Source organism: Megascapheus bottae, chromosome 15 (assembly GCF_031878675.1).
Source record: "Megascapheus bottae isolate mThoBot1 chromosome 15, mThoBot2.hap1, whole genome shotgun sequence".
Taxonomy (NCBI): domain Eukaryota; kingdom Metazoa; phylum Chordata; class Mammalia; order Rodentia; family Geomyidae; genus Megascapheus; species Megascapheus bottae.
Genome location: NC_143523.1, coordinates 9358130 through 9383198, shown reverse-complemented (window position 1 = coordinate 9383198; position 25069 = coordinate 9358130). Strand labels below are relative to the sequence as shown.

At 42.8% G+C, this 25069-nt stretch overlaps 1 protein-coding gene and 1 pseudogene across 1 annotated transcript; one reads left to right on the top strand and one right to left on the bottom strand.

Moving 5' to 3' along the window:
- Positions 1 to 87: 87 nt before the first annotated feature.
- Positions 88 to 8594, bottom strand: Prdx3 (peroxiredoxin 3). The gene is made up of 7 exons (XM_090345762.1): positions 8516 to 8594; positions 7441 to 7576; positions 5738 to 5879; positions 5086 to 5221; positions 3401 to 3504; positions 1406 to 1571; positions 88 to 871 (listed from the first exon to the last, which is right to left on the bottom strand). Exons 1-7 carry the CDS (start codon positions 8549 to 8551, stop codon positions 818 to 820), a joined length of 774 nt encoding a protein of 257 aa, XP_090201888.1. The 5' UTR covers positions 8552 to 8594; the 3' UTR covers positions 88 to 817.
- Positions 8595 to 13575: 4981 nt separating this feature from the next.
- Positions 13576 to 13912, top strand: LOC150053766 (cytochrome b-c1 complex subunit 7 pseudogene; annotated as a pseudogene).
- Positions 13913 to 25069: the final 11157 nt, after the last annotated feature.

Below are 25069 nucleotides of genomic sequence, written 5' to 3'. Positions count from 1 at the left end.
TAAATGCCCACAAAGCATGGAGGAAATCAGAGAAAAACAGAGCCTTGATCAAGGAGACCCAATAGTGAATGATATGAAAAATTCAAGTATTTTAAGGTGCATTTATTTTTATGATACATTTTACACCAAGCACTTGAATCAAAATTCAATCTCTGGATTTAATATACATCCTTTATAATTATATCAAATCATTATCTGAACATACACACTGAACTAAGTCAGCTAGTAAATAAAAAAACTGTAAATTGTAAACCTTAGGGGCAGGGTCATGCATGATCAGTTAAGTCTTGTTGCCACCATGTTTTAGTCTTGATTCACATTTTTTTCTATCACATAGACATCCGTCATTTTGAGTTAGCTCAGATAGCCGAGTCTAACAACATAAAGCTATGTTGCCGTAAAAGACATTCACTTTATTTAATACAAAGACCTTCAAGAAAAAAAAAATCATGACTCTTGATCAGAAGCATTCTGTGCTTGTGTTAGTTTGGTACAGCAAAGCCCTGGAAGGGAAGAAGGAAGTTTCTCCTTTGCTCACTGAAGACATGATCAATAATAATGTTGCCAATAAAGGACTTCTTAGTTAGCTAACTACCTGAACAAAGTTTCAGCCAGTGTTTAAAAACAAAAAAACAGTAAGGGTAATAGCTCTCCAGGAAATGAAAACAAAAGGGTTTTCTGTTAAAAGCAAAAAAGAGCAGTATCTATAAATATAAGCATGATTGAGTTTTTCCTTCTATAAATAATCCTTGAAATGCTAAACTGGCGCTGACTGGGGTTCTTTTCGGTAGTGAAGCTTCAGGTGCACAGCGATCATCTACTGATGTACCTTCTCAAAGTATTCTTTGGAAGCTGTCGGACTTGGCTTGATCTGAAAATATAAAGTCAATTAACTAGATAATAGTGACTTTGTGCAAACAGTGTCAAAAGTGAGCTGAAAGCTCCCAATTTTGACCTAAAGGTCCTTTACAGATTGGTCTGTTTCCTTCAAAACAGATGGAGGAGCCAGGTGCAGTGGCTCCTGCTTGTAATCTTAGCTACTCAGGAGGCTGAGATCTAAGGATCTCGGTTCAAAGCCAGCTCAGGCTTATCTCCAATTAACCACCAGAAAACCGGAAGTGGCACTGTGGCTCAAAGGGTAGGGTGGTAGCCTGGAGCTGAAGAGCTTAGGGACAATGCCCAGGTCCAGAGTTCAAGTCCTATGACTGACAAAAACAATAAAAATAAATAAATTAATATGGGGAAGTTATCCCATAAATAGCCTGTATCACCCCACAGCCCACCCACCAACCCACAGCTGCATCCATGGATGCTATTTGCGCCCTTGCTTCCAACCGGGCTCCTTTGGTAGTGAAAAAGACCTGGGATCCTCTACTGTGGTCCCACTGCCTTTGGGAGAACTTACTGTAGGAGAATCTGGGGTCCAGTTTGCTGGGCAGACTTCTCCATGGGTTTCCACAAACTGGAATGCCTTCACTAGGCGGAGGGTCTCTTCTACGCTCCGGCCCACTGGCAGGTCATTGACACTCAGATGCTTGATAACTCCATTGGGATCAATTATGAAGAGACCTCTGTGTCACATTTATCCTCATTAGTAAGTACATCAACAGCACTGGACATCATAACAGGTTGACACATACCCTTCTGTTTTGGGTTTTCTTTCTAATAAAGCATTTATTAAATTAGTCTTTATTAAACTGGAGACATGGCTCAAGTGTAGAGTCCCAACAAAATCACATGGCACCTGAGGTCAGTGCCCCCCCAGTCCCTCCTTCACATTCATTCTTAGCAGACATCAAGAGCCCCATGTCTGCAGACAACTGCTTTCACACTCCAGGGAATGATGGTATGCAGAAACAGAAGGCTAACTACCCGAAACTGCCCCAAACTCTAGCACCTCCCCCAGTTAATCCTCATCACCAACCTGTGAGGGTCATCTTTATTTTTGTTCTGAGAAAACAGGAGAAAAATACTTTTCTCTAAATCACCCATCATCTAAGCAGCAGAGTAAAAACAGATAACTAAACCCACATCTTGGGTTGTCAGGACCAATACCAACCCAGGAGGCAGCCTCAGGCAAGGTGGAGCCCTCCTCCAAATGGTGTGACTGCCTCCCTGCCAGCAGCAGCCTGAACTGGATGGGAGAAGAGACCAGTGTGTTCATCAATCATGGAACATCCTTCTCTAAGAGGAGAAGGAACTGGCAGACTGGGCTACACATGTTGGCCCAGAAAGCTGACCACACTCACAAGAGGTATTTCATCAATACCTATGCCGACTAAAATTGAGGGGTTTTTGTTGTTTCAGGGTTTTGGGGGGAAGTACTAAGGGCTAAGGTTGAATTCAGGCCATCACACCTGCTATGGAGGCATTATAGCACCTAACCCACCCTTCCAGCCCGTTTTGTGTCCGTTACTTTCGAGGCAGCTTCTCAAGTTATTCTGGGGTCAGTCTGGACTGTGATCCTCCTATCTGTACTACTCTGATCATGTATGTCATTGTAGCCAGGCCCTGTGTTTTGCCCTGTAGCTTGAGAGGATAGACACTATTATGCCCAGCAAGTGCTTGCTCAAACTGTAATCTCCCATTTCTGCTTCCCAGGAGCTAGGGGTATAGGCTTGAGTCACCATGTTCTGCTATGTTTTTGCTTTTAAAAGTGGTTTTCCTCACTCTTGTAATCCTACCTACTCAGGAGGCTGAGATCTGAGGATCGCAATTCAAAGCCAACCCAGGCATGAAAGTCTGTGAAACTCTTATTTCCTATCTCCAATGAACCACCAGAAAACCAGTAGTGGTGCTGTGGCTCAACGTGGTAGAGCACTGGTCTTAAGGTAAAGAAGTCAGGGACAGTGCCCAAGCCCAGAGTTCAAGCTCCACAACCGACCAAAAAAAATTAAAAAAAAAAAAAAAAGCCTTTACTGTGGCTGGGAATGTTGGCTTAGTGGTAGAGAGCTTGCCTAGCATTAGCATGCATGAAGCTCAGGGTTTGATTCCTCAGTACCACATAAACCGAAAAGGCCAGAAGGGGCACTGTGGCTCAAGTGGTAGAGTGCTAGCCTTGAGCAAAAAAGCACCAAAGCCCTGAGTTCAAGCCCAGGACGAGGGAGGGAGAAAAGGAGAAAAAGAGGGAAAGAGGAAGGGAGGAACAGAGGAAGGAAGGAAGGAAGGAAGGAAGGAAGGAAGGAAGGAAGGAAGGAAGGAAGGAAGGGAGAGAAAAAGAGAGGGAGAGAGAGATGGAAAGGGAAAGGGAATGAATTCTAGACAAACTAAAAGATCCAAAAAAGAAAAACCACCACCATGACAACAACAAAAATTGGGTTCTTAAAGTCCATATAAGTCTCCTAAGAGTCTGGACAATCCTAAATACAGAAAACCATGCTGATGATCAACAGGATCTTACCTGAGTGCAAGGCCGGCACCTTCCAACAGCACACCATAGTCCCGGGAAATTTGTTTGGTTAAATCCGACAAGAGTGCAATGTTCATGTGGCCCAAGCCTCCATTCTAATAAAAACGCAAACACAAAATGGCTGTCAGGGGTAATCTTAACAGTTCTGAACCATGTAACAATGTTTGAAACCAACAATAATGGCAACATGTAAATATCTAACAGTAACTGCCCATGTAACAGCCAATGCAAACTAAAAAATTCTTCCTATTAACTAATATCCTCCCTTAGTCCTGCTGGAGCAGATTCTACTACCATGGCCATTTTATAGATAAGGTACTTCACAGAAAGGTTAAGTTCCTTTCTCCAGTTCACAGCCAGAAAGAGGCAGAGCAAGGATTTAAACTCAGCTGATACTCTTAGCCTTTTTCTAACTTTTTTTGTTTTTGGTCAGTCATGGGGCTTGAACTCTGGGCCTGGGCACTGTCCCTGAGCTCTTCAGTTTAATGTTGCCACTCTACCACTGGAGCCACAGGGCTAGTTCCAGTTTTTTGATGGTTAATTGGAGATAAAAGTTTCACGGACTTTCATGCCTGAGCTGGCTTTGAACCAAGATCCTCAGATCTCATCTTCCTGAGTAGATGGATTATAGGTGTGAGCCACTGGTGCCCAGCTTTATTCTAACTTTTATAGCACTCTTTGAGTTAAAGATAACATTTCTGAAATATAAAAATGGAAAAGAAAAAAAAATGGAAAAGAAATAAACACTGAATAATTTGATATTTCTAGTCCCACAAACATGATCATACAGAACGAAACCAACTTCAGTGCACTAAACATACATGTAGTGTCACAGGAGACAGAGAGTAAACAGACTGCCAGTAGGCACAGACTTAGAAACAGTCTGCTTAGACTGGCCATGCTTTGACAACTTCTTGGTCAGTCTTTATGGGGAGCTATGTGTTAAGAAGCCAGGGGAGGGGTGAGATGCTGAACAGCAAGTACAAAGGTAGATGGGAGGAAGAAGCTCTTGGCTTCTATGGCATAGCAAAGTGGTGACTACAAATGACCAAAAAGAGATTTATTTATTTTTGCCCATCCTGGCCTTGGGCTCAGGGCCTGAGCTTTGCCCTTGGGTTTTCTCAAGGCTAGAGCTCTACCACTTAAGCCACAGCACCACTTCTGGCGTTTTTTCTATGCAAGTGATTCCGAGGAATCGAACCCGGGTCTTCATGAATGCTAGGCAAGCACTCAACCACTAAGCCAAACTCCCGGCCGGAGATTTTTTTTTTTGGAGGGGGAAGTGTGTCAGTCCTAGAGCTTAAACTCAGAAGTGGGGCACTGTCTCTGAGCTTTTGTGCTTAGAGCTAGCACCCTAGTATTCGAACCACAGCTTTTGGCTTTTTTGTCAGTTAATTAGAGATGAAAATTCCAGACTTTCCTGCCCAGGCAGGCTTTGAACCATGATCCTCAGATTTCAGCCTCCTAAGTAACCAGGATTATAGGTATGAACCACTGGTGCCTGACTAAAAGAGAGGATTTTCTGATTTGATCATCTGACAATGCATGTGTATATATAAAACTATCACCATGTATCTTATAAATAATAACATGATTTTACTATAGATTATATAACTAAAAATAAAATATAAAATAAATAAAGTCATGAGTACACAGCGAGGTGACTGGTAATGTACCTTCCTTGGTGTGTTGATCCAGGCAAGATGGCTAAAGTGAGAGTCCACCGAAACTGCAATTACTTCACAGTTCACGTCATGAAACTCATTGGCTTTGTCACTGAAGGCAACAATTTCTGTAGGACACACAAAGGTGCTAGGGGGGAAAAAAGAGCATCAGATAATTTAGAAATATGAATTTAAGCATGAATATTATGAACATTAAATATTCTAAACACTAGTTCCAAGGTGGAAATGTAAGCCTCTTCAAGGGATTCCAGTGTTCGGGTCACACTAGGGAAGCCATTACTTTCTCTCTCTCTCTTTCTCTGTGTGGGCTGGTACTGGGGCTTGAACTCAGAATTTTACAATCTTGCTTAGCTTTTTCACTCAAAGTTACCACTTCACAACTTGAGCCATACCTCTACTTCTAGCTGTCTTAGGGAACCACCGCTGCAAAAAAAGTACTAAGACAAGGTCATATTCAACTCCACACATTCTTCCCACTAAGTTAGTCACTCCTAAGCGATGAACAAGGTCATCAGTGACGAATGGTCAGAGGGAATTCTCCGCCCCCAGTAGAAGATAAAGTACAAATGGGAAGTTTCAGCATGAGGGTAAGGGGCAGTACTTGCTCCTAGGATCATATGAAAATGTCATAGAAATCACTCACAAATCCAAAGGATAGAAGAAAAGCACCAAGTATTTTCCCTTAAAATCATCAAGGCTAAGCTCTTTGAACTCTCCATTGACAACAGCTGTGCCTTTAAAGTAAGGTGCATGCTGGGTGACAGCAGGAGCATACGATGAGGAACCTAGGAAAAAATAAAAAAAATAAAGAATCCGTATCCATAGTTAATTCATCACTGGTAAACACTATGATTTTATTTAAACGCTCATAAAAATTAATTTGTAATACAAATTCAGGTAAATTTGTCCATCTTTAGTGCACTAGATTTAAAATGGGCACAAATTCTCAAGGTGCTTTGGAAATTAAAGGCAGGGAGGCAGACAGTAGGGAGGACATAAAGAAGATGTGAGAGTTGGAGATGAATTCTAAACATGGTTCAGAAAACAGAGACAGGACATGCTAAGAAGCATGGAGGACTGGCAGGAAGAGATGGGGCAGAAAAGTGCTCATGGCTCAGTCTGATTACAATGCACAGAGCCTTTGAGTATGGTGGGAAGAAGAGCAGAAGACAAATTGGGTGAAAACTGGTTGAAGGCTAAGCCAGGCAGGTCCTCCAATGTCAGGCAGCAGAGTGTCTACTTCTCAGAGGAGATAAGGGAGCCAAGCAAGAGTGGACTTTATGGCTGTTTGGGGGAAGATTAGGAGTGTAAGACTGATGTCAGGTGGTGATTTCAGTTATCTCAGTGAGTGGTACTTAGGTATGGCAGGGAATAGAAAGAATAGATACAGAGATGTATGGAGACTAGAAAGGAGGGTTGTGGTATAATAAAATGGTAGAACATTTGTCCAGCAAGTGTGACTGCCTGGTTCTACTCCAGCACCACTTTCTCACCCCCCACCAAACCCAATCAACTAAAAAACCTGGAGAAGACTTGCTTCTACCCTTTATACACAGCAAGTCCAGAAAGAATATGATAGACAGAAACACATACACAGTTCCCTTCAACACAGTTTAAAAGCTCTGGCAACCAATAAGGAAATGAGATGAGTATAATGCAGCTGAGTAATTCTCAACTCTGGTTGCATATTACAACTACCTGGTGAACTTTTAAAAATTACTGATCGCATATGGAAAAAAAAAATTACTGATCCCTCGTTTCACCCCAGAGACTGCCTTAATTTGTTTGGGATGAGACAAGGTTTCTATTTTACCCAGTTATCTTTTCATTATTGAATAGTTGTATTTCTTTAGACATCTTAGAAAAATTCATTTGTTACCTAAGAATTATATTCTTAGGGCCAGGAGTTTGGCCTGGTGGTAGAGTGCTTGCCTAGCTTGCATGAAAACTTAGGTTCGATTCCTCAATACCACATCCATAGAAAAAGCTGGAAGTGGTGTAGTGGCTCTAGCCTTGAAAAAGCCCAGGGACAGTGCTCAGGCACTGAGTTCAAGCCCCAGGACTGACAAAAAAAGAAAAGAAAAAAAAAATTCTTTTTAGAAAAGAATTACATTCTTTAAGCTATGGCTTGGCTTTATTCTTTTTGTTTTCTTTTTTCAATTTTTCTGATGGGTAGATGTTAGTTTTAATGAGGTCAATAAAGCACTGTTTGCTGGTAATGCCCCATACAGCTGCTTTTTCAGTATATCTTCATTCTAGGTTTCACAAGTTGGGGTTCAGAGGTACTGTCCTGTCCAAAAATAATGATTCATGTTTCCTTTACATGGGAAGCACAATGACACTTACTAGTGCTAAAGGCCAATTTTGCTTGAGTAGAGCCAGACCACAATGTGTTTGTTAAGCACGATTTTCTAGAAGCAACATGCCTAAGGGCCGCAGACACAGAAATTCCCTGAGAGATGGTGTTTGCATGTCGGGCAACCTGTAAAGAGAGGTTTTCTATTAGGAAGACACTCAATAAGGGTGATTAAGTCTGGCAGAGATGAAAAGACATCATGTTAATGATGGCTTCAGCAGTTCTAGGCTTTGCAAACCAAATACCAAACCCTCAACTCTGGGTAAAGACTGGATCCCCCTGTTCTTATCACTTCCCTCTGCTTCCTTCCCTTCAAGATTGCAAGGAGGAGGAGACCTTCTGAAATGACAGCAAGACTCAAGTCTCTGCTTTTATAAAGCAACTGAGGAAGACCCGGCTGATCCCCAGTATAAGCCATTTCCCTGCACCAAATATTGCCATGTTCCACCAATCAAGGTTTCCTCAGAAACGAACAAACAAGTAGAGCAAAGTTCATCCTCCGGGAGTGTTTGCTCAACTTTAAGGTCGGGGGTGACGCAGGAAGGAGGAAGGGCCTGCCTTGAACCCCATGATGAGAAAGGATAGGGAGGGTAGCAAAAAGGCACTGGGAGCAGAGGCTTTTGTTACAGTAGCATTGGGTCCTCTCAACATTTAAGAGTGTGTCCAGAGCAACAGCTACAAGCAGGCATCGCTTCTTCCTACTTGGGATTCAAGTAAATTGAAGCCCAGAAAGCGAAGTAACTTGGCAAGGTCAAAGTCAGTGACCGAGACAGGGTCAGGACACCTGATTCCAGCCCCAGGACCAGATGCTTAGTGGAGGTGGGGCATGGGGCCAGGGTCCGCGACCCCGCGCGGAGGGACGCAGGCGGGGGGGGGGGGGGGGGGGGGGGGAGGATAGTCTTGCGCAAGCGCACTGGACGTCCATGGAGGCCTCTGGGTCCGTTACCCGCCCGTACCCTCCCAGAAGGGCGAATAGCCCCAGGCCGGAGCGCGAGACTATCTGGGAAGCAATGCCCACGGCCATCACAGTGTTTCCACGCCTGTGCCCAGCCAACAGTCACTCACCGAGGCCCGGAGCAAACTCGCAACAGCAGCCGCCATCTTCAAGTGCACGCGGGAACCGCGGGGCGGGGCAGGGACCTGAGAAGCGAGCCCCGGAGGGGGCGGGGCCTCTGCGAGTGGGTGTGGCCGGCACGGGGCGGGGCCAGCAGCTCCTTCCGGCCTTTGGAGGACTTGGAGAGGAAAATTACTTCTACACTTTGTGAATGAGCAAAATACCTGGCCTGCTTGTTGTCCTGAACTAAATATCTGTGTATTTCTTACTGATTTGCTGTTTGGATTATGGTTTCTGCCTGTGGATAAACCCACTTCCTATTTCTGCCTGAGGCAGTTTTCTGGCTTCCACATGAAAAGGAACTAATTATTAATTCAATTTTAGTTCGTTAATAAGCTAAGTGGCTCAGATACATTAAAGCTTTGTTGGCCTGAAAACATTTCTGGATTGTGTGTGGGCTTCCGCTTTGGCCTTTCTTCTCAAAATTTTAAATGTGTTTTAATTTTTACCAATTAATAAAACCAATAACTTCGTGGTGAGCACAGTATTTTTGAAGCAGCACAACAAAGATAAAAGTTACATGGTGGTCTCACAGTACACATGAGAAATTTCCATCTCTAAGTTTTGTTTTTATTTGCTTGGCTTGCTTGTATGGGGATTTGAAGTCAGTGTACTTCATACAACCACTTGAGCCATGTCTACACATCTTTTTTTTTTGTGGGTCATGGGGCTTGTACTTGGGCCTGAGCACTGTCTCTGAGCTCTTCAGCTCAAGGCTACCCCTGGAGCCACAGACCCATTTTCTGTTTTCTAGTGATTAATTGGAGATAAGAGTATCCGGTTCTTTAGTGCCCAGGCTGGCTTTGAACCTAGATCCTCAGATCTCAACCTCCTGAGTAGCTAGAATTACAGGCATGAGCCAGTGCTCTTTTTGCTAGTTAGTTGGATATGCCAGGGAACTTGTCTGCCTGGGCTGACCTCAAAACTGCAATTGTCTAGATCTCAGCTTCCTCAGAAGCTAGGATTATAGGCATGGGTCACTGGCACCAAGCTATGGGATTATAACATGAATTTTAAAAAGACAAAAATTAGCTAGGTGCCTGAGGCCCACAGTTGTAATCCTAGATACTTAATAAGCTAATGATCAAGATTCAAAGCCAACCTCAACAGAAAAATCTATGCAACTCTTTTTTTTTTTCTATGCAATTCTTATCTTCAATTATCTCCCAAAAAGCCAGAGGTAAAGCTGTAGCTCAAGTGGTAGTGTCAACCTTAAGTGAAAAAGCTAAAGGACAGCATCCAGGCCCTGAGTTTAAGCTCCAGTACTCTCTCTCTCACACACACACACACACACACACACACACACACATCATGTTCATACTTAATATTTATCTATTTTGCAACCCATGCTCCCAGCAGTGTATTTCCTAAAACTGCCACAAGTACCACTATTTGCCACTCTGAATGGATGCCATTCTGAATCTGCCCAGTACTTTGGGGACAACCTTAGATGCAAAGAGATACATGATTCTTCACCACTTCCCCTCAACAACTACTTTGTGCTTAACTAGAGCTCATTATGTGTGTGTTGAGAAGAAGATTAAAAATCAAAGGAGGACATACAAACCCTCAGCTTAATTTTAATTATGTTCTAAAATCTAAGTGCCAGTGATTGTATATAGAGATTCCCTTCTTGAATACTTGTCATTTGAAATATGATGTAAAAATCAATGTTAATAAATTCTTTTTTTTGTTTGTTTGTTTGGTTTTTGCCAGTCCTGGGCTTGAGCTCAGGGCCTCAGCACTGTCCTTGGACTTTCTCAAGGCTGGAGCTCTACCACTTGAGCCTCAGCACCACTTCTGGCTTTTTTCTATGTATGTGGTACTGAGGAATCGAACCCGGGCCTTCATGCATGATAGGCAAGCACTTTAACCACTAGGCCAAACTCCCGGCCCTGTTAATAAATTCTTTAATAAAAAAAATCAAAGGGGGCTGGGTGCCAGTGGCTAACCCCTGTAATTTTAGCTACTCAGGAGTCTAAGATCTGAGGATCATGTTTGAAGCGAACCCAGGCAGAAAACTCCATGAGACTCTTATCTTCAATTAACTACTCAAAAAAACAGAAATGGCACCATGGCTCAAAGTGGTAGAGCACTAGCCTTGAGCAAAAGAGCTCATGGGTAGCACCCAGGCCCTGAGTTCAAGCTCCATGACCAACAACAAAGTGGATTCATAGTTCTGGAGCTCAAAATCATGAAGGCAAGATGCAAGAACACATGCAGGATACAATGTGAATGAATCAGAATGTTATTTGAAGTGAAAGAAGCCAACACGAATAGCCAGACGCTGTGTTTTCTTTTTTATGAAATATCTAGAATAAGTAAGTAATAGAGACAGAAAGCTAGAGGTGCTTGGGGGGAGGGAATATGTGATGAAAATATTTCAGAACAAGACAGAGATGGTAATTGTACAATATTATTAGTTGCTAAATACTACTGAGTTGCAATCTTAGAGTAGCTAATTTTATGTTATATGAATTACACCCATCTCAATTAAAAAAAAAAAGAAACAGATTTACAACAATAAATTATATACCGTAATCCAGACCATTAATTTAAAGACAAGAAAATGAAAACTGTTAGAAATGAAAAGATACTCCTAAAACCACACAGATGTTTAGATCCAGAAGAGGACAAGAACTCTTAACTCCCTCTTGTCTGAGATGCCACTATCTGTGGCTGGCTGGAAGCAGCTTCAGCCCCATGCCCCATGTCACTGGCCACATGTAAGATAAATCAGGACTATTTAGGCGTACTCATAGCTTGGCTTTCTGCCTAGCATTTAGCCAGCCCATCCTCCTACTGCTATCTCCATGAGTGTATTCCCTGCATCCTCCTCCCCTAGCTTCTTTCTTCTTTGAGTCAGTTTTGGGGCAGCCATTCTTGTCATTGTTTTACTGAGTTCATTGAACTTTTTTTTTTTTTTTTGCCAGTCCTGGGGACTGAACTCAGGGCCTGAGCACTGTCCTTGGCTTTTCCTCAAGGTAGTGCTCTACCACCCGAGCCACAGCACCACTTCTGGCTTTTCTATGTATGTGGACTGAGGAATTGAAGCTGGGTCTTCATGCATGCTAGGCAAACACTCTACCACTAGGCCAAACTCCTGGCCCCTCATTGAAACTTCTTACCCTTCACTAACACTGAAGTCCTTTATTGTGGAGTTGCTGGCCTTTGAGGGAGACATGTTGCCCTGTTTATTCACTAATTTAGTTTATTCACTGAGATTTATGTACATGGGGACAAAATTTTGGTAGAGATTTTTATGTCCTGTGTCCTTTTAGTTGGTGATTTCTTGAAGATTACTTAAGACTGAGTAATGAGTTGTGGTGCATTTTCCTGTTACAAGATTGGAGGGGAGCAATTTCAATGCTCAAGACCCTATGTGTGGAACTCTTCTCCAGTAAGGATGAAAAATCTTGCCTACAAAAGCTACTGCAGTTGATAAATACAATCTTGTATTTGTGGCAATCCCTAATGAAAACTAGTCATCACGCTGCTCCAGCAATGTTTAACGATTATAGAAACAAAGATGTGCCTTGGTGGTCTAAGAAGATCAGGGTGGACATAGAAAGGAGATAGAAGGATAGCAGCAACTAATACAAGGTATATGGTTATATAGTGAAGGAAGAGGTGGCAGCTATGTTTCATAGAAGTTTCTGATGAAAAAGTAGAGCAAAGTAGTAGAAAATAATCTAGCTAACATGTTGGGTAAGGGAAAAAAGGGAGTGAGGCAAAATAAAGAGAACTGAGTAGATACACATACATGTGCATATGCTCAAACACATAAAATAACCTGAAGGAGTTCTAAAAAGATAGAGTGCTAGACTTGAGCAAAAGGAGCTTAGGGACAGTGCTCAAGTCCAGAGATGAAGGCCCAGGATTGGCAAATAAATACAAAATAAAATAAAATTGAATACTGAAGCGAGGCACTGGAGGTTTACTCCTGAAACCCCAAATACTTAGGAGATTGAAATCTAATGATTGTGCTTCAAAGCCAGCCCAGAGAAGAAAGTCCATGAGACTCTTATTTCTAATCACCAAAAAGCTGGAAGCTTTTTGGATCTGCAGTTTATGTGGCTTAAGACTGTATAAATTAGGTTCTTTAAATCTTGGTGTAAGAAGGGGCACAGTGGCTCGTGCCTGTAATCCTAGCTACTCAGGAGGCTGAGATCTGAGGATCAAGGTTCAAAACCAGCCTGGGTACAAAAGGACCTGAGACTCTTATCTTCAATTAACTCCTAGAAAACAGGACTGGCTAAGGGTAGGCAGTAGCCTTGAGCTGAAGAGCTCAGGACAATGCCCAGGCCCAGGGGTAGAGAGGTAGACTTGAGCTGAAGAGCTCAGGGTCAGCGCCCAGGCCTACCTAGTTCAAGCCCCAAGACCCACCCAAAAAAAAAATCTTGCTGTAAGGGCTCTGTCTCCCTTGGCCAGCAACATTTAGAGCCAGGAGCCACGAGCCAGGCTGCAGACTTCTTGATCAAAAGGTCCAGGCCACTCTAGCCTCCAGCTATTCAGTTCTCTCCTGGACAGAGTTAGAGAGCTGCCATGCCCACACCTTCAGAGTCCTAGCTGCCAATGATTCCATAATTTGCTTAGCTGATCTGCTAGTGTGTATGTTGCTTCAACCTTTTCTTCATATTATAACCAGTGATGCCATCTTTATATATCCTTATAGCCAACTTTTTTTTTTTTTTTTGTCAGTCACAGGCTTAAATTCTGGGCCTGGGTGCTGTCCTTGAGTTCTTCAGCTCAAGGATAGTGCTCTACCACTTTGAGCTACAGGACCACTTTTGGTTTACTGGTGGTTAATTGGAGATAAGAGTCTCATAGATTTCATGCCTGGGCTGGTTTTGAACTGTGATTCTCACATCTCAGCCTCCTGAGTAGATAGGATTACAGGTATGAACCATTGGTGCCTGGCTCTTATGGCAAAAATTTTCCATACATTTTAATCTATTTATAGATAGACAGAAACCTTCTAGAGAAGGCAATCCTTCACTCTCCAGTCACAATGGTGGGCAGATCTGCTGTTTCAGCCTGTGGGTGGTGGCTAGATGGTGTTCGAAAATGCTATTACAATGCTGCATGATAAACAAACTGGGATTATTGTGAGATGATACCATAATAGGCAGATGAAGATATAAAAGAAGTCATAAGAAGGCTTCCTAAGAAACTATAATGACAGGGTGTTTCACATCAAGAGAGCTCTTGATAAGAGGCAACAGATCTTGCATAAGGAGCAGTGGACAAGATATGAAGAAGATAAATTCTATTTTGAACCATACCTGAAGGAGGTTATTTGAGAAAGAAAAGAGAGAGAAGAATGGGCAAAAGAAGTAATCACATAGTTGGAATCTGTGAATGCAGTTGTCCTTAGAGAATATTTGTTAACTACTTAATAAACCTGAAACATACAATTTAAGAATTATGTAAATAAATATCTATTTTTTAAAAAAGAAACTTTCTATAAAGATTGTTTTCAGCTGGGAATGTGGCCTAGTGGTAGAATGCGTCCCCAGAATGCATGAAGACCTGCATTTGATTCTCTGATACCACATATACAGAAAAAAGCTAGAAGTGGTGGTGTGGTTCCATGTAGTAGATTGTTAGCCTTGAAAAAGCTCAAGGACAGTGCCCAGGCCTAGAGTTCAAGCCCCAGGACTAGCAAAAAAAAAAATGTGTTTTCATGATTTTGGATATATATTGCCAAAATATCTTCCAGAAAGGCTGTGCCAATTTACCCTCCCTCCCTATGAATATCAATGCAGGTTTCTAAGATATTTTGTCAACACTGCATCTAGACAGACAGTTTTGAATACCTGTTTTTCTTTTCTCTCTCCCTCCTTCCCCCCTCCCCCCCCTTTGTGAGTCATGGGGTTTGAACTCGGCCTGGGAGCTGTCCCTGAGCTCTTCAGCTCAAGGCTACTGCCCTACCACTGGGCCTGGGCATTGTCCCCGAGCTCTTCAGCTCCAGGCTGCTGCCCTACCCCTTGAGCCACAGCTCCACTTCCCATTTTCTAGAAGTTAATTGGCAATAAAAGTCTCAGGTTCTTTTGTACCTGGACTGGCTTTGAACACTGATCCTCAGATCTCAGTCTCCTGAGTGGCTAGGATTACAGGCATGAGCCACAACGCTGGCTTGACTATCTTTCTTATAATGTACTTCTCAAGCTGCTCTGTCTTCTATTCTACTGTCTTGTATATGGGATTGGATGTCCTAAGAGCACAGAGCTGCTTAAAGAAAAGACTTCATAGCCGCGAGTGGTGGCTCATGCCTGTAATCTTAGCTACTCAGGAGGCTGAGATCCTAGGATCAAGGTTCAAAGCCAGCCTGGGCACAAAAGGATCTGAGACTCTTATCTCCAACTAACCCCTAGAAAATGGGAAGTGGGGCTTGACTCAAGGCTAGGATGGTAGCCTTGAGCTGAAGAGTTCAAGAACAGCGCCAAGCCCCAAGATCCACACACACACACAAAAAGACTTCATGTCTTACTCATCATTGTAATCTCTGCCCAAGCCTAAACATGCTTCTTACTAAGCGGCTACTTAATAAATGTCAGAGGAAGGAAGTAATGAACAATGGAATAATGACAAACAGCCATGATATTCTGCACTAACATTCTGGGCTGCTGTCTTAGCTCAAGTGGACAAAACAAAGTACCGTTCATAGAGGGACTGGTAACAAATAAAAATTTGTTTCCCATAGTTCTCAAGCTGAGGTCTGAGATGAAGGAGCCAGTGTAGTCAGGTTCTGAATTGCTGACAGCCAACTTGTCATTGTTTCTTCACATGGCAGAGAGAGGACAAGAGAATACTTTGGTACTTTGGGGTTTCCTTACAAAATCACTAATCCCACTCATGAAGGCTCTGGCTTTGTGACCTAATCACCTCCCAATGGCCCCACTTCCAAATAACATCATATTGGCATTTAGGATTTCAACCTATGAATTTTGGGGAACACATTCGATACATCAAAGTTACCACAAATATACCAATATTGAGATCCCAAATACAACAATCAGAACCTCTGTTAGGCTAGAAGAGCAAGTGGCACAGTGTTCTATAGTTCTACACCTAGGATCTCCCAAGAGCCCTACAGAATCATTACCTTTTGTCTGAATAGATCCCAGGCTTGCTCTCCACCCAACTATAGACAACTGGGAGCTACTCAGCTCTCCCCTTTGCTCTTGCTCTAGAAAATTCTCTTGTTCTTATACATACCTCTGTGTCCCAAGGAAGTCACATACCTTTTTCTCTATCCTCCAATGCCAACTAAGACAGGCAATAATCTTAAAGTAAAGGAAGTCAAGGAAGAAAGTCAAGGAACACAGCAGAATGGGATTCACATTATCAGAAGTATCAACCCTCTTGGCTTTTTAGGAGGCCTTAAAGGACCATTTTTCTGCTTCGCAGTACTCTCTCCTCCGTAAGATGTGCTCATCTGGGAGACAGGCAGGCTGTGTGGAGCGCCCTGAGCTTCTCTCTTTGGAAGCATGCTGGGTCTTTTCTCTGCTCCAATCCCTGAGGAGGGAAAAAACCTTCAGAGACCACCCCTCTCCTGAGGAACAAATACTTGTTAGATTATTCTGAGTACATTATTTTTGTTTTCATTGCTGTCCTGGGGCTAGAACTCAGTTTCTTACATAAGCAGGAAATCTGTCACTGAGTTACATCCCTAGTTTTGCAGCAGTTGAAATCATTATTCCCACCTTCTCCATTTCAGAGTAAGAAGCTGGCCTGATTTTCAAGCAACTAAGAGCTCTTCAAATTGTCTTCTCTAAATAAGAGCCTTCCTCTCACTCTCAGAGGAGTTTTTCCTCTACTCTCATTGCTTCAGAAAAAAAAAAGTTGGTCTAAATAGTAGACCTCTTTTACCTTTCAACATTTTATAGCCAGAGCATCTAGTTACAAAGCATGCAACAGAAACACAAAAGTTAACAGTTTTCAAAGACTTTCTAGGGCCTCTATCTCTCTGTCCTATACTTAAGTAAGGGCTCCAAATGTCATGTAGAGAAAAGTGTTGTCTATATCCACAAAGGCTGGAGATGCTGGGACCTGAGAGAGACAGAGAGAGGGGGGGAGAGGGAGAGAGGGAAAGAGGGAGAGAGAGAGAGAGAGAGAGAGAGAGAGAGAGAGAGAGAGAGAGAGAGAGAGAGAGAGAGAGAGAGAGGGAGGGAGGGAGGGAGGGAGGGAGGGAGGGAGACAGAGACAGAGACAGAGAGACAGAGAGAAATATGTGATATTGGGAAAGACATTATGTTGAAAATGAAGATGTTAAGTTTGTATCCTTCCCAAGTTCAAAATAAAGATGTGTCTCAGAAGTAAAGACAAAAGTGATGGTGAACACAGGTGAGGAGTAGACCCTCCAGCACACTGGGATGGCCAAGAATTTAATTTGGATTTTTTTGCCAGTTCTGAGGCTTGAACTCAGGGTCTGGGTACTGTTCCGGGCTGTCTCAAGACCAACATTCTACCACTTGAGCCACAGCACAGCCTCCAGCCTTTTCTGTTATATGTGGTTCTGAGGAATTGAACTCAGCTTCATATATACTAAGCAGGCACTCTACTGCTAGGCCACACTCCTGGCCTGGATTTTTTTTGTTGCCAGTTCTGGGGCTTGAAATCAGAGCCTAGGCACTGTCCTTGAGCTTTCTCAAGGCTAGCACTATGCTGCTTGAGCCACAGCATCACTTTTGGCATTTTCTGTGTATGTGATATAGAGGAATCGAACCCAAGGCTTTGTGCATGCTAGGCAAGCACTCTACCACTTGAGCCACAGTGCCACTTCCAGTTCTTTCTGGTTATGTGGTACTGAGGAATTGAATCCAGGGCTCATGAATGCTAGACAAGCACTCTACCACTAAGCCACATTCTCAGCTCTGCTAACCCTATGATCATTGCAGAATACCATGCAGTTGAAGGGAAACAATACTGCATACGGACTCCAGGAATCCTGACTCTGACTTTCTGGTTATGAATCTTTTATTTATTATTTCTCTGGCCTATATCTTTAAGGATCTATAAATTTTGAATAATACTACCATCTGTTTATCAGATCTGTTTATCAGTGTGCTGTTGTTTAGCACACTGATGTCATTCATCTCTTAGCCTAATGTAAGAATTCTTGGCTGGGGGCTAGGAGCCTAGTTGCTCAGGAGGCTGAGATCTGAGGATCACAGCTCGAAGCCAGTCAGAGCAGGAAAGTCCATGAAATTCTTATTTCCAATTAACCATCAAAAATACTAGAAGTGGAGCTGTGGCTCAAGTGCCAGTGTGCTATCCTTGAGCACAAAAGCTCCAGGGACAGCACCCTAGGATGCCAGTTCAAGCTCTAGGACCAGCACCAAAAAAAAACCAAAATCAATACTGATTAAATTATTCTGTAACTCCAGGGTACTAGTAATTACAGAACTATATACCTATGTCTAAACCAGAGACAACCACTAAACAGAGTGGATTTCATTTCATGTTCCTAGTAAATACAAGGCTCTGAGTTTGATTCTGAGCTTAAAAATAAAATAAAATAAATAAAAATCAATAAAAAAAGAGGGTCAGGCACCAGTGATTCATGCCTGCTACAACCCTAGCTACTCAGGAAGCTTATATATGAGGATCACAGTTCAAAGCCAGCCAGCCACGGCAGGAAAGCCTGTTGTTGGTGGAGATGGTCATCAGGTTTGAATTCAGGGTCTGGGTGCTGTCCTTGAGCTTTTTTTTGCTCAAAGTTAGTGCTCTACCACTTTGAGCCACAGCACTACTTCTGGCTTTCTGGTGGTTAATTGGAGATGAGTCTCATGGACTTTTGGGCTGGCTTTAAGCCATGATCCCCAGATCTCAGCTTTCTGAGTAGTTAGGATTCCTATCTCCAATTAATTATCAAATTAGAAAAAAAAAAGTCAGCCACGTACCATGGTGGCTCATACCTGTAATCCTAGCTACTCAGGAGGATGAGAGTTAAGGAACACGGTTCAAAGCCAGCTTATTAAAGACTGTGAGACTCTTATCTCCAATTAATCACTAGAAAATGATAAGTGGGGCTATGGCTCAGGAGTAGGGTGGTAGCCTTGAGCTGAAGAGCTTAAGACAACACCCAGGCTCAGAGTTCAAGCCCTATGACCCACAGGAAAAAAAAAGCCAGAAGTGGAGCTGTGGCTAAGTAATGGAATACTATCCTTAAGCAAAATAGGTCAGGGACAGCACCCCAAACCTGAGTTCAAGCCATAGGACCGGCACCCCCGTTCCCCCAAAAAAGCTGGAAGTAGAGATGTGACTAAGTGGTAAAGTACTCCAGTACCAGCACACAAAAAGGACAAGGTAGGGGCCGGGAGTTTGGCCTAGTGGTTAAAGTGCTTGCCTAGCATGCATGAAGACCCGGGTTCGATTCCTCGGTACCACATACATAGAAAAAAGCCAGAAGTGGTGCTGAGGCTCAAGTGGTAGAGCTCTAGCCTTGAGAAAGTCCAAGGACAGTGCTCAGGCCCTGAGCTCAAGCCCAGGACTGGCAAAAAAAAAAAAAAAAAAAAAAAAAAAAAAGGACAAGGTAACCCAATGTGTTCCCATGTGGACTGTTCTCCAAGTTATATTATGAAGTAAAAAGATGTACTATGAAGCCTGAAGAATGCTTCCATTTTTTTTTTGTCAGTCCTGGGCCTTGAGCTCAGGGCCTGAGCACTGTCCTTGGGCTTTCTCAAGACTAGAGCTCTACCACTTGAGCCTCAGCACCACTTCCGGCTTTTTCTATGTATACGTGGCACCGAGGAGTAGAATCCAGGTCTTTGTGCATGCTAGGCAAGCACTTCTACCACTAGGCCAAACTCCCGGCCCTGAATGCTTCAATTTTTACGGTGAACAAATATATGCATGTGTGTTTGTGAATTCATGAATTGTCATTGGGATGCCATATAAGAGAATAAGATGTCAATCCACCCCTAGAGTGGGTAAATGGGCCACTTGGGAAGAAATTCAGGAGCTTCTGTCTTCCTCTGCACTTTTACTGTGCACCCTTTGTGCCTTCTGAGATCTGTATCCAGTACTTCTATTACCTACTTAACAATGTTGTGGTCTTGTCACAGTTGATGATGCAGACCTGTAATGCCAGCACTCAGGAAGCTAAGTCAGGATTTTAAGTTTGAGGCCAGCATGGGCTACACAGAGAGATCCTATCTTGAAAGAAATAAGACACAAGAAAAGAAGAAGAAAAAAAAAGAAAAAGAAAAGCAGTGTTAAATCTGAATATCTGAATGGCTATATCTTTCATGTATTGGTATCAAATGGTGGGGCTTCTAGGGTGGTAATTAGGTCATTAGGGTAGGGTCCTTATGAATGGGATTAGTGCCTTATTAAAGAAGTTCCTTCAGCCTTATGTGAAGATGTCTCCAGTAGAGCAATAAATTTCTATGGTTCAGAAATTACCCAGTAAGGTGTATATTTTGTTACAGCAGCCAAATGGACTGAGACAAACCATAACCAGTGTCTCTCAACCTCCCTCCTATACACACAGAGGCCAGATTCAACCTGGAGAGGGAGGACTCACTGGCATCCCAGTCAGATCTTGGAGCATATGTGGGTTGTAGAGCTTGAGCAATAAGTAATAGATAGATCCTGTGAATAGACACGTCCTGTGATTCAATAACACCTCAAGAGCAGAATTCCCTGATAGTAAGTGGGAATAATATTCATATCCCCAATTTAATATGCCTGAGGTCTAGTTTGCCATGTGGAAGCTGGCTGCAGCTCCCAGAGTCCATGCTAGATGGCAATCTCTCTCCATGGAGGAGACTGGCAGCTCCAGGGACCAAGAACTCCAGTTGCACCTGCATGCTTCATGCTGCTAGACCATGCCATGGATTTGAGATTTCACTATAGGAGGAATGGCTTGCTCAAATCAACTGGATGAATTAAGATAATATAGTCTATTTTATGTCACTATGATATAAAAAATCAGTCTCTGTAAAGCATTATATATTTTATTATCCAAGTATTCATTAGATTTCATTTAGTATATAACTAGCTAGCTGAGACTTTAATGAAGAATAGGTCCTTTTGGGGGGGAAGAGGAGGGATTCATTTAAATAATCACATGTCTGTGATGGTTTGTCTTAAACCAGTAAAAGCTTTATTCTAAGGCTTCCAAGACAATTAGGCCCAGAGGCTCTGGAGCAAGAGTTTGTTACTGCAGCATGAAGGTGGCTGGTGTGAGTCATCTGGTTCTAAAGGCTCTTTAGAGCCTTTCTACCAGTTTCCCTCCTACTCCACTTCACAAGAGTTCTTTAGCTACTTTTGTTAACATCGTATCCACATTTCCATACTAGGCTATCATGAAACATAAGTAAACCTGGCTTTACCATGTGATTGCCTCTGGGATGCTGGTCATCCTGACCCCGGGTGGTAAACTGGGTTCTTTCTTTACCTATGTTAAGAGAAAAAAAAATTATTGGCTTTTAAGTAAATTACTAGAGAAAAGGCCGCTTTTCCTCCCCTACTCTGAAGGTACAGAAGTTTTTTACTTTTACCTTGTAACATTTTATACCCTCTCAGGACTTTGCCAGCAAGAAGGCCAACACTGAACGCTGTGCCCCCCGCCCCCCCCCCCCATCTCGCCTTTGGATCTCCAGAAGTGGGAGCTGAAATAAACTGCTTTTCATTAAAACTTATCCAGGCTGTAGAATTGTGTTATTGGCAGTAGAATCTGGACTAATGAAGTTTTTTGTTTTGTTTTGTTTTTTTAACCTAAAGACTTTAAAACTATTGTTTCTAGAAGAAGTGATAGGTGTACGGAAACCTTTTAAATGTCAACTGTGGTAATCACTGGAACTCATTAGGAAAGGACTTCAGGAGCACAGGAAATGTTAGTGGGAAGCTTCATATCTCAACCTTCTTTCAGCTTACAATTCACTCTTGGAGTCTTTCTGGTGCCTGAAATCATTTCTTTCTCTCCATTTGCAAAATTCTTTGTGTATGTCTCCATGATGGCTTTATTTATTTATTTGGTGGTGCTGGAATCAAACTCAGAGCCTCATATTTGCTAGGCAGGCCTTCTATCACTGTACCACTTGAGCCACAGCTCATGTCTACACACAATGGCTTGTATTCCAGCAGGCAGATGGTTTGCTTTCCGTCTTGCTTTTGTACCCAGCAAGATTCCTGGGAAACTGCTTGTACTCCCTGAAGTGGCTGGCACATAAAGGTAACCTTTAGAGAGGAGAATGAGAGAATGACATCTCAATCTCCAGCTGTATCCTGAAGATCTGAAAACTGAGGGCATACTAACAGTAAGAACTCTGGCTCCACCAGCATTTGGAAGCCAATATAATTACTCAGGCAAAAGATTTTCGGATGAAAATAGAGCTTTCCAGAATCAGCAGTTTCATGCATGGGAGATATGGGTGTCTAGGGAATATAGATTCCTTGTTTGTTTTGTGTTTGTGATTCAGCTGATTCTGAGAACATAGCTCTGTGTTTGTTTTCCACAAAGTCTCATCCCTTTCATACTTTAGGAGTCTCCATTTGGATTCCTATGCTTATTCTTAGCTGTTAACTGTTCCCTACTCCAATATAGATAACTCAATATCTATTTTTCCCCGGGTGTGGAAGCTTATGCCTAAATCCTAACTTCACTAGCTATTCAGGAGGCTAAAATTAAGAGTATTACAGTTCAACGCCAGCTGAGGTGGTGAGGGTATAAGTTCATGAGACCTCCATCTCAACCAACAGATGTGTGTGCTCATGTGCTTTTCAACTCAGTTCTGTGAGAAGCATAAATAGGAAGATCAGACTCCAGGCTGGCCCTAGGTATAAATGCCAGATCCAATTTGGAAAAAACTAAAGGCATTAAAGTCTATGAGTCTCAGTCTCTTACATTCCCCCCCCCTCTGAATTGTAGAGCTTGAACTCAGGACCTGGCACTGTCCCTAAGGTTTTTTGCTCAAGGCTAGAACTCTACTACTTTGAGCCACAGTTCCACTTCTGGTTTTCTGGTGGTTAATTGGAGATAAGAGTCTCATGGGGACTTTTTCTGCTTGGACTGGCTTCAAATCATGATCCTCAGATCTCAGCCTCCTGAGTAGCTAGAATTACAGGCAGGAACTACAAGCACGTGGCCTGTGAGACTCTTATGTCTAATTAATCACCAAATAGCTGAAGTGGAGCTGTGGCTCAAAGTGGTAGAGTGCTAGCTTTGTGCAAAAAAGCTTGGAGACAGCACCCAGGCCTTTAGTTCAAGCTCTAGGACTGGTAAAAAATAAAATAAAAGGGATGGCGGTGAGGGGGAGGGAATGGGCCAAGTGGTAGCCTATTTGCTTCTTAAGGCCCAGAGTTCAAAGTCTAGTACTGCCCCCCAAATAAGCCTCTTCACTATTCTTCTTGAAACATACCCATTTTTAAGCAGACATCAAACTGTTAATGTAGTTAATTGGAAAAAATAAGGCTTCAATGATGGCATTATGGACTGGAATGGAAATCCCCTGTAAGTCTTAACCACTTTGTCACACAACTGATTTGTCTTCTTGTAAGTTCACTCTGGTAACTGAACAGAACACTCACAACCAAGTCATTCCGTCTAGCCTGGCCAAGCGGAAAATAAGTGCACAAACTCTGAGTTAGTCAGCTGGATTCAAACCCCAGGCCCTTTACTTGCTAGTTATGTGATCACAGGCAAATTATAAAACCTCACTTTATCTAGAAAATAGAACTATGTTCCCTATCTCATCCGGATGTTGTGTTCACTGAGATAATCCATGTCAAACAGTTAGCACAGAGCCTGGCCCCCAGTTGGGAGTTGAGTAAATGCTAGCCATTGTTCCATTCTTGTGTTGGAATGTCCTAATTTCCTTACAGAAGTACAGATACTTGACCTACAACTATTTATTTTGTAGGCAGGATGCATCACCCCAGAGTGGATAGAGAATTGGATACTTACCTGCTGCATGCCCAGTCGGAGTCATAGATGCCCTCTGGATCTGTTTCACAGTCTATAAAATGTGGGAGACAGGCAGGACTTTACAGGATTGCAAGTGTCTAGACTTGAGGCCAGATAAGTAAAATCACTGGTAGTTGGAACTGGGTATAAAACCGTGACCAGTAGGAGGATCATAATTAATTAACTGTAGAACTTCACTGCTTCAAGGAGTGTAGTCCAGGGACCCTGTTTGATGGAAACAGGAGACTATCAGAACCAGCCTCAGACCTAGGTCTGCACTTTAATCAGAATCTGTATTGCTGCAAGATTCTTAGGATTGGTAAGCACAGAAAGACTGAGCAGGCTGTTTCACAGCATAAGCCATTTAAAGGTATTCCAATTTAGCTAGTATTACTAAATTTGTACTGGGTTTGAATACAGAGCCTTACATTTGTTAGGCAGATGTTCTACTACTGGAACATTGCTCCAACCTTTTTTGCTTTCATTATTTTTCAGGTAAGGTTTCAGATCTATGCCTGAGCTGGCCTGGACTGTGCTCTATTTTTTAATTTTATATTACTTTTTAATACATGGTATGACAGGTGCTTGCCACCATACCCAGCTTTTTTATTGGATGAGACGAGATCTCATGCCTTTTTCATTAGGGCTGGCCTCAAACTTGTATCTTCTTGATCTTTACTCCTGAGGCATGAACCATCAAGCCAGCCTTAGTTATTACTTTTTAAATGTCAACCAAGTAAACCGACACTGAGTTATATCAGGCCCTAGGCTAAAACTGAACATTGTAGTTGGGAGTTCCATGATGCTGCCACCTTTAAAAGTCTTTCTTTCAGGCAGGGAATTTGACCTACTGGTAGAGTGCTCAGCTAGCATGCAGGAAGACCCAGGTTTGATTCCTCTACTGAGTACCACATATATAGAAAAAGCTGGAAGTGGTGTTGTGGCTCAAGTGGTAGAGCTCTAGACTTGAGAAAGGCCAAGGACAGTGCTCAGGCCTTGGTTTATAAAAAAAAAAAGTCTTTCTAGCCAAGTGACAGTGGCTCACATCTGTAATCCTACCTACTCAAGAGGCTGAGATCTGAAGATTGTAGTTCTCAGGCAGGAAGGCCCATGAGGCTCTTATCTCCAATTAACCATCCAAAAAGCTGGAAATGGAGCTGTGGCTCAAGTGGCAGATCACTAGCCTTGAGGAAAAGAGCTCAAGGACAGCACCCTGTGTGTCAAGTGGTAGAGCTCTAGTCTTTAGAAAGCCCAAGGACAGTGCTCAGGCCCTGAATTTAAGCCCCAAGACTGACAGTACTGTTTCTGAGACAAGCCCTTTCATCACAAGTTAGGACTCTGAGCTCGCACAAGTTTGTGCGTTTGTGTATGTGTGTGTGTGTGCGCGCGCGTGTGCACGTGTGAGTTGCTTAGCACAATACATTCTGCAATGCAAGGTACCTAGGGTGTTATCTGATCTGTTCTGTTCTTGGTTCTACAGACAATTGAGGTCCAGGAATAGCTAAATCTAGAAATTAGGAAGTGGTGGCAGCTGCTATGTCCACCAGGAAAGACAACCCACAGCTGTTTGGAATCAGCACAAGTCCTG